General features: G+C 38.6%; 1 protein-coding gene across 1 annotated transcript in view; it reads right to left on the bottom strand.

Annotated features, from left to right (window-relative positions):
• Positions 1–368: 368 nt before the first annotated feature.
• The window catches only part of arrdc1b (arrestin domain containing 1b), a 74646-nt gene continuing 61468 nt past the window's right edge, over positions 369–13546 (bottom strand). Inside the window, exons 4-8 of the mRNA XM_059357537.1 lie at positions 11905–12059; positions 10073–10255; positions 7715–7891; positions 3634–4105; positions 369–2249 (exon numbers count right to left, since the gene is read on the bottom strand). Coding sequence (XP_059213520.1) covers positions 2185–2249; positions 3634–4105; positions 7715–7891; positions 10073–10255; positions 11905–12059 — 1052 coding nt within the window. The 3' untranslated portion in view covers positions 369–2184. The remainder of the gene's footprint in view (positions 2250–3633; positions 4106–7714; positions 7892–10072; positions 10256–11904; positions 12060–13546) is intronic.

The raw sequence follows: 13546 nt of genomic DNA, 5'->3' as shown, positions 1-13546 counted from the left end.
GAAAATGGTATCGAGTATCGAATATTTTCCTGAGTATCGGTATCCAGTTGAACATTTTAGTATGGTGACAAGTTAGTTTGCATGGATGAACATGTTGCTGCAGTTGAGAGAACCTTGTTGAACCACTAGAGGGCAGACAGAGACTGTAGTCAAACATGCAGCTGCAGGAGAAACGAGCCTCATCTGCAGATAAACTCTCCTCTGAATACAAAACGGGTTTCAAGGCAAAAACCTCTCAGTTAGAACAGGCAACACAAGGTGCTTGGACAGATGTTATGATTAAATATGTATAAATAAAATGTGTTTCAAAGAGATCCAGCATGGTCTCACAGGAATCCGTGGAATAGACACGGAATCACTGAAATTTCCGTGAAACTGACACGGATTTCGCTACAATGCAAGTTAATGACAGTCATATCCCGTGGCTATTCCATGGATATTTGTTCCTATTGGTTTGTTCCAAGTCACGTGACTTTCAAGGTCCCGGCGGTCAGAACAAAAAAACATGGCGGACAGTTCTCTCATTTTTAGTGAAAAAAATCAATATTTTGACTTAGCTTCTGCATAAAAATGGATTTTGATCACATTTCTAGGGAGAAATATATGTTTTATTTTCTAAATCTTCACTCAGTGAATGTAAATAATCACTTTGTATGTTGGAATAGCCACGGGATATGACTGTCATTAACTTGCATTGTAGCGAAATCCGTGTCAGTTTCACGGAAATTTGAGTGATTACGTGGCTATTCCACGGATTCCTGTGAGACCAGGTTCAAGAGATCATGCTCTTCTACAGTTTCTCAATATAAATTATCTTGTCTAAAAAACCAAATGTGTTGGAATATAAAAACTTAAAGTCCCCCTCCCCTTGAAAGGGGAGATCAGCTCTAACAATCTACTGAATATCATGGAAACAATTTAACATCTGTGAATTTGATTTCTCAGTTCAAAGTATCATGTGTTTTGTAACAATGTGAATTATTCAGTTAATGTAACAGAGTATTTTTACATACTTTAAGACTTTAAATATTCTAATTGGCCTGTCAATTTAAAAAAAAAAGCTGATTTCAGTGTGACTAGACTAATTTGTATAATTACAGTATTTTGAAGTTGATTATTGTTTTTCCTGCTACCTTTGTTCCAAGTTACACAACTGAGAGGTGCTTTAAAGACAAATAATGTCTCAACAACACGTTTGGGTTTCTGACTGGAAACCTCTATTGGTGCTATAATCACACGGGGTTTTAACAAATCAAACGAGACAAAGCACAACCTCTGGCACACTGCAAAAAAAAGAAAAGTTGGTTGAACTCAAAATTTCATGGCTCAACTCTGAATTTCTCTGGCACGATTGTAACGCCGCTATGAAATGTCAGCTAATGTTGTGACCACAATTTCGAGTTAGCATTGATACGCTAATGGCTACTCTTGTAGCTGTAACAAGCAGCGCCGCTAGCATCAGATAGCCGCTAGCGTCAGTTAGCCGCTAGCTTTCGCTAATGACCAAAGAAATAAGAGTTATCAGAACTATTGTCCCTTGTTGTGAACCCCAACTTAAAGATATAAGTAACAACAACTCACCAACTTGTTTTTGAGCAGACAACTGGCTTCCTTTGTTGTGCTAACTTACATTATTGCCCTAAATGTCAATAATTTATATTTCCAAGTTTTACCAACTTAAATCACTGTTTTAGGCCAAAAAAATACAAGTTGGCTTTTTTGCAGTGCAATAAGTTGTGCAGCCTGACGCCAGCTCTGTCCTGCTGCTGATGAGGACAACTGAGACACAAAGGGACAGCGTAGACCACAAAAACAAGTGCACAATAGAAACAAGACTAAAAATAAAAAAGGCCGGTGTTTGATCTGGTCAAACATGAGCCTTCAGTAGGCTGAAATCATTCTCAAGGCATCACAGATGCAAAGATTAATTAAAAAAAACAAAAACATATTTGACTCTGCCCCATGAAAGAAACATGTCCAATCACTGGATATTCGAAATGCTCATCCAAAATACTTCTTCTAGGCACAGTGATGCTCCCCGTTCTGTCTGACGCTGCCCGATGGGACACGAGGTGAAAATTAAACTTATATTCAATATAAGATATGATCCCTTTTTAACCTGGCGTGTCTCTGTCCTGATTGGTCGAGAGGTGGATGCAGACAGGTGGGGGCGGGGCTTCTTCTCTACTGTCTGCTGTTGAAACTGGAGTTGGCGCTACTGCAGCTTTCCTCGTAAGTTGGTGGAGGCTCTAAACACACAAAGGAAGAAAAAAAAAGAGTCAGAAATATAAATAAGTCTTGCATCTTCCCAGTCTCTGTTCCACTTACACTAGAAAAGTTTATCTACAAGCCAACTGATTTCATCAGTCAGTCAGAGATGCATTTTTGGGGGTTTTCTGCACAAATTCCATGATAAAACCAAATATAAAGCTGTACTGGCAAGTGCATTTTAAACACTTCATTACCAAGATAAAAAAAGCCGATACACAGACTGGCATTTAAGTCAATATTGCACATAAATACATAAATAATGAAACTATCAAATGAATCCCGAGGCTTGATGGTCTTCATTTAGAGTTACTTCAGGTACTCTGGTTGAGGACAACGGACTCTTTGCCAACTGGACCTTAACTCTTTCACCCCCGTGGCTAATCAAAAAGGGGCGGGACTTTATGAAATATTGTTTTGTAGAACTGTTCAGTGATGAACCATCATCATGCATGACAAGTTTGAGGCAGATTGGACAATGCATGGTCAAGTTATACAGTCTGGTGTTTTATGCCAAAACGCCATTTTCGATCCAAGATGGCCGACTTCCTGTTCGTTTTTGGGTATGGCTTCTTGAGACTTTTTGGTGCGTCTTCCCATGATACATGGATGTACCAAATTTTGTGTCTCTACGACAAACCTGTTTTTAGGGGCTCAATTCTAGGGGGCGCTAGTAGGTCATTTAGCCACGCCCATTTTTGAAACCAATGAAATATATAATATGTTTTCGACAGGATTGAATTTTGTCCCAAGTTTGGTAAGTTTTGGAATATGATAAAGCCCTCAAAACGTGATTCATTTACCGCTTTGAAATGACCTTTTTAATTCAAAATTATTAAGGGCCCGAGCATTAACCTTTAACAGGGCACTCATTGAAATACTTGCAAATTCCAAATTCCAACCCTAGAGAATAGTGGAGGATATTACATACAGCCAGAATGTGTAAAAAAACATACAGACCCGTAATATTTTGAGAAAAAAGTTTACTAGATTAAAGTGGCAAATCTACAAAAAAATATGTGCAGATTTATGAGATTTAAAGTGGTGAATCTGCAAGAAAAAAGTAATTTTTTCACACTTTTTTCGTGCAGATTGACCACTTAAATCTGCAGCTCATAAATCTGCACATTTTTTTCTTCTCAAAATATTACCCCCCTCCCCCGGGTCCATATGTTTTTTTTTTTTACACATTCTAGCAGTATGTAATATCCTCCAAAATTCTCTAGGGTTGAAATTTGGAATTTGCAAGTATTTCAATGAGTGCCCTGTTAAGGGTTAATGCTCGGGCCCTAATAATTTTGAATGAAAAAGGTCATTTCAAAGCATCAACCGACTGGTATGAATATAGAGTTTAGTAGAACTGACCGTGCGGGTAGTCCCAGCTGCTGTACTCTGGAGGGAGGATGAGGGAACAGGAAGTGGGGATGGGGGTCACGTCCCCCTCGGTGAAGAACGGTATGGTGGCCCCGGTGGACACACAGAAGAGCGGCGCCGAGGCGTCGGGCCGCCGGCGGCCGGGCGGCAGCGCGGCCCCGGGGGCGTGGCTGAAGGCGCTGGGCGACATGGTGACGGGCTGCCCCGACGGGTCCTGCTGGGAGTGACTCTTGGTGGGGATCTCCTCGCTCACCACGCCGCCGGCACACAGCGCCTCCTCCGGGTCCTCCTCCGCCGGCGGGGCGCTGGGCGTCACGCCCGCCGCCGCTCTGGGGACCGCGGCGGTGGCGGCGCAGTGCAGCGGGCTGGACGGCATGGTCGGCCGCGACGGGGACAAGTTCACCGCGATGTTCCCGATGAAGATTGGAAGAGTGACGACGGCGTCCGGAGACTTTAGTGACACCTGGAACACACACACAGATAGAATATAATATATAATATATATAATATATAACACAGACACAGTGATTTAGGAAGAGAGAACAAGCCACAAATGGATTTTAAATTCATCCTTTTTTTTTTAGAGTAAAGGCTTATTATGTACAGGTACATCTCAAACAATTAAAATGTCGTGAAAAAGTTTTTTTCTTTTGTCCTCAGTTAGATCATTCTTACGGTGGCCCTGAGAGCTCACAGCAACTGCAACTTAAGAAAACACGAGCAAATTAAGAAAACATCTTCATCAATTTGACAACACAAGGACAGCATTTAGAAAACGTGCTGCAAAGACCACAACACAACAGAAGTGTTTCCAGAGGACACTTAAAAGTGACGCACACTAGAGCTGCAACAATTATTCGATTAATCGAACAATAACCGATTATTAAATTAATCGTCAACTATTTTCATAATCGAACAATTGGTTTGGTTTTTAAAGACAATAAGTCCAAATAATTCTCTGATTCTCTGATTTCAGCTTCTTCAATGTGATGCAAACCCTAATGCACCCTAAAGCCCTAATGCAAACATCTGGACACTCTTGTGATATTATCAAGTTATTTCAGGATAATGATAATTTCACGTTATAACGTTAGCGGCCGATCATGGCACGCTAACGTTAGCCGGCGATCAATAGCATGCTAATGTTAGCGGGCTAGCAAGACCAAGACCATCTTGGTGGCGTTGAGAGAGAGCAAATAAAAAGTGTATTATTCATTTATTTGATTTGTTTAACTGCAATATGATTGATACGGGCTAGCGGGCTAATGCATTATGTTGAAATAACGTGATAATATCAAGCATGTCCAGACGTGTGCATCACTTTTAAGTGTCCTCTGGAAACACTTCTGTTGTGTTGTGGTCTTAGCGGTGTTTTCTAAATGCTGCTCTTGTGTTGTCAAATAGATGTAGATGGTTTTTTTTTAATTTGCTTGTATTTTGTGTATTTGCATGTCTTTTCTTAAGTTGCAGCGCTGTGAGCCCTCAGGGCCACCGTAGTTACAGGATAAAACTGGTGATTTTCTATATGTGTCTTATTATGAAAAGCCAGACCAAAGCCAACAAAGAACTGATTCTTCAGTTCTAACAGAGCCTGGTTTGTCTTATATTCCTTTATGTCATAGAGCTCCATTGTTGTACAATAAACTATAAAAAAAACATCAATGAGCCACAGTGTGTCACTGGCTGATATGATCCTTCATTACCAACAAAAACACTATTTACGCCTCTTTGAAATCACTGAAAAATCTTCAGTTGATTCATGTTTTGAAGGAAACAATGTACTTGAGTCTGAGAGCCACAGAGAGGCCAGCGGGAAGTACTGAGAGATGGAGTAATGCATTGTTGATTATGGCCTTTAAATGGGATTTAGTGACAATAAGAAAATATAGAATAACACCAGGCTTATTCTTTTAATAAACTATGTATCAAACTGTAGTTTTAAGTAGGCCTGTCACGATTATTACTATATCAACTTATCGTTCAATATAGAAAAATGGACATGATAGTCTTTTTCTGGACTCAATATATTGTCATTTACCTGCATGACTTTTTGTGCTTTGTTTTGTGTTTAAAGTAATGCTGCAAATGTTTGACAGGCAGCACGAACTGCTGGAAAAAAAACCTATATTTCCCAAGCAGCCATTTTTGGTAATTTTGTGACTTTTTTTTGTGTCTTTTTTTAGTCATTTTGTGTCTTTTTTGGTCATTTTGTGTCTTTTGTAGTCATTTTGTGTCTTTTTTTCAGTTATTTTGTGTCTTTTTTGGTCATTCCGTGTCTTTCTTTAGTCATTTTGTGTCTTTTTTGGTCATTTTGTCTTTTTTTAGTCATTTTGTGTCTTTTTTTAGTCATTTTGTGTCTTTTTTTTGTCATTTTGTGTCTTTTTATTGTTATTTTGTGTCTTTTTTGGTCATTCCGTGTCTTTTTTTAGTCATTTTGTGTCTTTTTTGGTCATTTTGTCTTTTTTTGGTCATTTTGTGTGTTTTCGTTGGTCATTTTGTGTGTTTTTGTTGGTCATTTTGTGTCTTTTTTTTTAGTCATTTTGTGTCTTTTTTCAGTTGTTTTGTCTTTTTTTTTTCATTTTGTGACTTTTTTTGGTCATTTTGTGTCTTTTTTAGTCATTTTGTGTCTTTTTATTGTTATTTTGTGTCTTTTTTGGTCATTTTGTGTCTTTTTTTAGTCATTTTGTTTCTTGGTGACAATAAAGGGTTAAAGTTGTCTGGAAACAAAAGCGGAGGACTATATTGAAACGCTAAAAGAGAGAACTTTGAATTGTTAAATGTAATGTTTTTTTAGTAAGCTGCAGAATGAGGCTGTTGAACAGCTGCTCCAAGTGAATATTCACTCATATATTAAACTGAGAGAGAGAGAACAGTGAGTTTATAAAGAGTGGGTGTCATCAATAATTCACTGGGTTCAATCCAGCTGCATTGACTACAGTCAACAAAGACACATTATTATTCATCAGTGTGGCGTCAAGAGCTGCTTTGTCAGAAAATAAACAGAAAAGTAGCTGACAATGTACATGAAGCTTATCTAGCATTTACAGTGTTTACAGCAGCAACAGACCCTGAATATTAAATAATGCTGAATGTTACAGAACAAACATTAGACAATATGGTCCGTTAGATTACATAAAAAGAGAGTTATTTTAAGCTTAGAGGATAAGTAAAACTAATATTTTTTACATTTTTTTTTACGTTTAACCCTCTATGGTACGCATTGTGATTCCAGTTAGGATGTTTGGAGTGTTTTGTTTTTTTCAAGTCAAGTCAAGTCAAGTCAAGTCAAGTCAAGTCAAGTCAAACATTATTTATAGAGCACATTTAAAACCAAAAAAAAGAGACAAAATGACCAAAAAAAGACACAAAATGACAAAAAAAGGACACAAAATGACAAAAAAAAGACATTAAATGACCAAAAAAGACACAAAATGACCAAAAAAAGTAAAAAAAATGACCAGAAAAGACACAAAAAAGATACAAAATGACCGAAAAAGACACAAAATTACCAAAAATAAGACACAAAATGACAAAAAACCCACGAAATGACCAAAAATAAGACATTAAATGACCAAAAAAGATTCAAAATGACCAAAAAAAGACACAAAATGGCCCAAAAAATAAACAAAATGACCAAAAAAAGACACAAAATGACCACAAAAAGGAAACAAAATGACCAAAAAAGACACAAATTGACCACAAAATGATCGAAAAAAGACACAAAATGACCAAAAACTACACAAAATTACCAGAAAAGACACAAAATGACCAAAAAATACACAAAATGACCAAAAATAGACACAAAATGACCAAAAAAAGAAAACAAAATGACCAAAAAAGACACAAAATGACCAAAAAAAGAAAACAAAATGACCAAAAAAGACACAAAATGACAAAAAATAAGACACAAAATGACAAAAAAAGTAAACAAACATGAACACTTTAACACAGTGGAGACAGAGCTGACTAACAAAATGATTTGGCGACCCCCAGAAATCATCTCGAGACCCCAACTGGGGCCGGGACCCCCAGGTTGAGAACAGCTGCCCTAGAGGGTTAAAGCGTCTCTGACCTGGATGAAGTAGTCGATGTCTATGAGGCTGCAGCCGGCCAGAGCCGACTGAGGAAGAGGAGGGACGATGATCTGTTCTCTCCACTCGGCGTGTTTTCCTGCTTTGACTCCGGCTCCCTCCACCTCCGCGATGGTCCGCAGGTCCAACACAGGCCGCTTGGTCCTATAGGTCACTTTCTGGAGGAGGAAAGGACACAGAAAGAGGTGATATGGTTCAGAATATACCTCAGACACCTCCAGCTTCTTTTTAAAAATCTTTCCTTTATAATGGATCATAAAAAACCCTCTATTACTCTTATCTAGAGGTACGGAGAGATTTATGTGAACCCACACGGAAGGATTAGTTCTCTGGTTTTGAGCTTCTGTTTCAGTCCCAGCAGAGATTTATAAAACATCCCTAAAATGGAAATTTCCAGGAGGAAAAGCACATAATAACTCTGTTTGGGACAGGGCAAGGACTCTAAAGACACAGATATGTTCAGGTTTTTTTTAACACTCAGTAGGCCTGTCACGATTCAAGATAACAATTTTTTAGGATGATATATTTTTCCAGAAACTATCACGATAAACGATAGTATTGTTGATGTTGTTGTTGTTTTTTATGCGGCTGATATAATGATATTAGAGCATAATAATTCAGGTACAACCTTTTTTAAGAGCAATTAACTTTTAATCTTGAAGAATATTGAACATTGGATTGAAATGCTGGAATGGCTGTTTGGGAAATTAAGTTTTTTAAGGGATAAAATGTCCTGCCGATCAAAAGTCTGCAGCATTTCTCAACTTAAATGCTGCAGGGGGCCACATTTTTCATGTTCACTACCACAGGGCCACATACAGGAGCGTCACTTAACCAGATATGATGAAACTGCAATTTTAAATATGTTTACAGTGCCGTAACTTAACATATTTCATGCTCAAATCCATGTATAACAGTATAAATAGGAATACAAAAGGTTTGAAGCAAATAAAAAATAACCACTTACTGTGATTTCTTTTTTTTCAGTGCAAGAACAGCAGACCAACATTAATCACAAGAAGTCATTTTGTGCATTTTTACACTGTACTTTTAAGATTTCATGCTCAAATACATGTAGTTGTACTGAGGGCCAATTCAAGAGAGGGTGAGGGCCGTATGTGGCCCCCGGGCCTCCAGTTGCCCATCCCTGGTCTAAACGCTGGCTTCCTACAGTGCTGAACGGCTGCTTCTCTTTCACTATAAAGTGAGCTATCTAAACGCTATCTGTGAGCATGCAGCATTTTGTGCTGTCATGCTTAAATTTGCATTTTTTGGTAAAGATTTCCTTATTTGCCAGTTGTGTGTTAGTGGAGGGCTCCATGTCCTGTGGCTCCACCATGTTTTCTGTTCCCAGCTGGTTAAACTGGATGGATGGTTATATTTTAAATGGACTTCATGGTTTGTTGTGTTGACACTTTTTGTTGCGACTAGCTTCATACAGATTTGATATCCAGGCTCGTTGATGTTAGCGGCTCTCCGCGTTCATCTGGCTCGAATCCAGAACGTTCCCACTCCACCGCTGTGGCATTAAACTGGAACTGATTCCATTAAAGCCACTCACTGTGTGTGTGTGTGTGTGTGTGTGTGTGTGTGTGTGTCTACTCAATATTATTTTTGCTTAATATTTTTTACTATTTTTGCAAATACCTTAATTATAGAATTGGCTTCTTAGAAAAGTATCTAACTTTCATTGTTTTATGTAAAAATAGGTCCCCATTAGTCAACAAATAATCTGTGTGAAATATGCTAATTCATGTAAACGATGTACCCTGAAAGCATGTTTACTGGTTTTTCCGGATGTCCCCATAAAGCCTGATTAAAACATCACTTCATCATTTCAGAGGTTTGAAGGCGTGTATAGGTTAACTAAGCTAAGCTGGTAGGCTTACTCAATTTTTTTCAGCTCTCTACAACCTCTAGAAAGGGTGGTCCCCACAAGTGATAAAACTGGCGTCCCCATGATTCATGAAAACCAGTATGCATGTGTGTGTGTGTGTGTGTGTGTGTGTGTGTGTGTGCCCCGCCTCCCTGCAGGTTGACTGACAGGAGAGGGAAAGAAGCAGCGTGACTGAATGTTGATGATTTATGCTAACAAACACGCATGTAAACGACAATTTATCGAGTCCGGAAAAACTATCGTGTCCATTTTTGTTTATTGAACGATAAGTCGATATATTGATTATTGTGACAGGCCTGTTTCTGTACTCAACACCTAAAACCAATACAGAATTTGTTAGAAAAGAGACGACTCACTGCAGCAAGAGGTTAGCCTGTTGACATAAAGTTGTGTTGGTGAAACAAAATTTGGAAAATAGATGAAAATAAAGTGAATAATCCACCTGTATTAGACTGGCCAGCACACATCCCGTGTCCTTCCCAGACTTGTTGTGGATCTCGGTGGCGAGCTTGATGACCTGTCCGGGGATGTAGCCCCGCAGGTCGCTGCGAGCTTTCAGCATCAGCGTCCCCGTCTTCACCAGCAGGTAGCTGAACTTCTTCGTGGTCACGGCGTAGCTGGGATGCTGAGGAGACAGGGTAAATGTTTGTTTACGTGTTGTCAGTTATTTAGAAGGCTGATTAGCTGATGCCGGGCTGATAATCTATCTCTACTGAGTCCCAGAGAATCAGGAAACTGAGTCATGATGGGAGGAGAGGGATGATAAGTGAGTAAGGCAGACAGAAGAGCAGAAAATGAATTAGAACCTGCTCTGCCTTTAAATCAAATAAGATGATCAAATAAGGAGATACATTACAGTGTTCCAGAGTGTCCTCTTCTTCTTCTTCTCTTTCTTGATTATATATAAAACTTTTTCAAAGAACAGAGCAGCAACTTTTAAAATGAGCATAGAGATAAGACTTAGTGTGACATTTTATTTTATTGTGATCGGACCGAAGGTAAATCTTGGGTTCATTTGTGGTCTTTAACCCTTTGATGCATGGTCTAAAGTGACCCAATAGAGCTTTTATGTTCTATATCTTTGCAATAAATTATTTTCATCATTCAGTATTGCAGGTTTTCCTCAAATAGTTTGTTTTTGATCATCATACATCCTAATTTTATGTTTTCATTCGTTCATTTTTTAATAAAATCCGTTTTTGTGTCACTACTCTTCTAATGCACAACATGCATTAGAATTTTTTAGCTAAGTAGCTTGCTAAGCTAACTACTTAGCTAACTTCCTGGCTAAGTATTTAGCTACATAGCTTGCTAAGCTAACTACTTAGCTAACTTCTTGGCTAAGTATTTAGCTAAGTAGTTTGCTAAGCTAACTACTTAGCAAGCTTCTTAGCCAAGTAGTAAGCCATGTAATAATACAAAAACTTTTTTTTATAAAGTATGAGAGACAAAATGGAAATAATTATCTGTTAGATTTTTAAAGAATACTTGGAATATTCAATTATAAAATATCTCCTTTCCACAAGGAATCCTGAAACAACTGCAATTCTGATCTTCCCTGTGCACCAAAGTTGCATTAATTAGTAAGTAGAATGAACTAATTAGTAAATAAGTTCATTGCAACTGCCAGAGGAAGCTTCACCTCAACAACAACGACGAACCAGCAAATAAATTTGCAAGGCAGCAAATTATTGAAACTCAACCTGAAATCAAACTTCCTTCCACGCCCTCCATTGAAAAAGGATCTCAGCCCCGTTTTCCAACTGGACTGTGAGTAATGAAGTAGGCTTAGATCAGCAATCAGCAAGGACTTTAAGTGACAAGGAAGTAGCTTGGGATCATGGGAGTTGTTGTCTTTATTGTTTAACAGCCAACATTGCCAATAAAAATGTATCTGACGAGACTCAAATTGAAATAACGGGCAAGTTAATATATTAATGCAAGTTAATGTTTGCAAGTTTTATTCATGTTACTTTTAGCCACATCTATTCACCTTATTTAATTGTATTTAATTTCAATGGAATATCCACAAGAAACGCTACCTAACATTCCATTAACTTGCTAACTAACCATTAGACTAGTTGACTTTCCATCCTTTAGTGTGAAAATTATGTGGCAAATTCATCAAATCATTGGGTTCATTCATGAGCATGTTGAGCGTTGTTGTAATATTATTATTGTGTTACTGTACGCATTAGACAGCATGTAGCACTTGTTAAGAGACAAGTTACATATTATACCTTTGAAAATAAACTCTGTGGAGCGAAGACTTACTTCAATGTTTGGCACCTCATTGAGGTTGAGCAGGTTGAGCAGGTAGAAGGGCCTCTGGGCTTTGTAGTCCTTAGAGAAACGGGGCGTGTCGATGGCCGCCCTCACGCGGTAAATAATCTTTCCAAAGGGTCCTTCAAAGGAAGTCGGGGCAGCAACTAAAGAGAGGATCGGAGGAAAAAGACGATACTGATATTACTTTGATAGCGACTTCTTCCGCCTGTTCAATCAAAGTGTGTGGTAGACTAGAGATGACTAGAGATGTTAACCAGTTCCAATTCTTTACTTGTTACTCTGCACTGCAAAAAAAGAAAAGTTGGGCGAACTCAAAATTTCAAGGCAAATAACTTCGATAAAATTTTAAGTTGGACAATTAAACTAAATATTTTAAGTTTTGTTTTTGAGTTTGCTCAACTCTGAATTTCTCTGGCACGATTGTAACGCTGCTATGAATGTCAGCTAATGTTGTGACCACAATTTTGAGTTAGCATTGATACGCTAATGGCTACTCTTGTAGCTGTAACAAGCAGCGCCGCTAGCATCAGTTAGCCGCTAGCATCAGTTAGCTGCTAGCATCAGTTAGCTGCTAGCTTTCGCTAATGACCTAATGTGGTTTTAGGTTAAGATCATTGTGTTTGTCTATACCTGTGACTTAGATGCAGATCAGATCACATTTTATGACAAATAAATGCAGTAAACTAGGTAATTTCAAAGGGTTCTCATACATTTTTCTTGCAACTGTATATTTTTATTGTTTTCTGTCTATTATAAATAGTGCCATTTGGTGGATTGTGGGGTTCAGAGGGTTTAACAAATAATGAAAAACTTGATTAGTCAGAGTCAAATTGAAAGTTTTTGTATTGTGAGGAGAGCGGGAGGACAGAGCTGTGTCCTTTCTTATCTTATCAGAGCTGTCACAAGATGGAAGGAGCTTTTCAGACTGATTCTGCACTTTCCTTCCAGATGGAAAAAGGACACTGATTGTCCTCGTGACTCGAGGAAAGGGCAGTGAAAAGGAGGAAACATGGAGGGAAATGGCTGGAGGGGAGGAAATTTAAGTAGACTGAGATAAAAATAACTATTTGGGGAGAAAGCAGACAGACGGAAGAGAGATGTTCAGAGCCAGAGGGGAAAAAAACCCCATCAGATTTAAAAAACCTCTTTGGTATTGTGATCCGTACAAACAATCTGCATATAAATTACCCAGACAGGATGTAGAAAAATGTGATTAATGTGTTGTCAGGAGCTGAGCCACTTTCTCACTCTCACTATTCTAAGTGTTGCTTTTCTAACTGATCCTCATTCAGATGTTAATGTCAGCGAGGCGGGCGGCTGCTGCAGGGACGAGCCAGCTGCTGCTGTCAATAAAAATTAACAAGGAGATGTGAGTTGGTTTTTTTGCAGACAAGAACAGAGCTGTGGACCGACTGACTTTCCCCAGAGACAAACCAGACTGAGCTGCTGGTGGCTGCTGGAAGTGGCCAAAGATTGTGTAGCCTGTCTTGTTCCTTTGTGTTCAGACAAAGACTTTCCTCTGACTCCATAACATTTTCTCTTTCAGGGCGGTCTTCTGCATCTCTAACCCGAGCAAACACTTGTTGATTTCAGGTCAAGAGAGAATTTCTACACCTATGTTAAAATTGGG

The sequence above is a fragment of the Centropristis striata genome, chromosome 19 (assembly GCF_030273125.1).
Source record: "Centropristis striata isolate RG_2023a ecotype Rhode Island chromosome 19, C.striata_1.0, whole genome shotgun sequence".
Taxonomy (NCBI): Eukaryota; Metazoa; Chordata; class Actinopteri; order Perciformes; family Serranidae; genus Centropristis; species Centropristis striata.
Note: the sequence above shows the minus strand (reverse complement) of the source record. Positions and strands in the feature narration are given on the sequence as shown.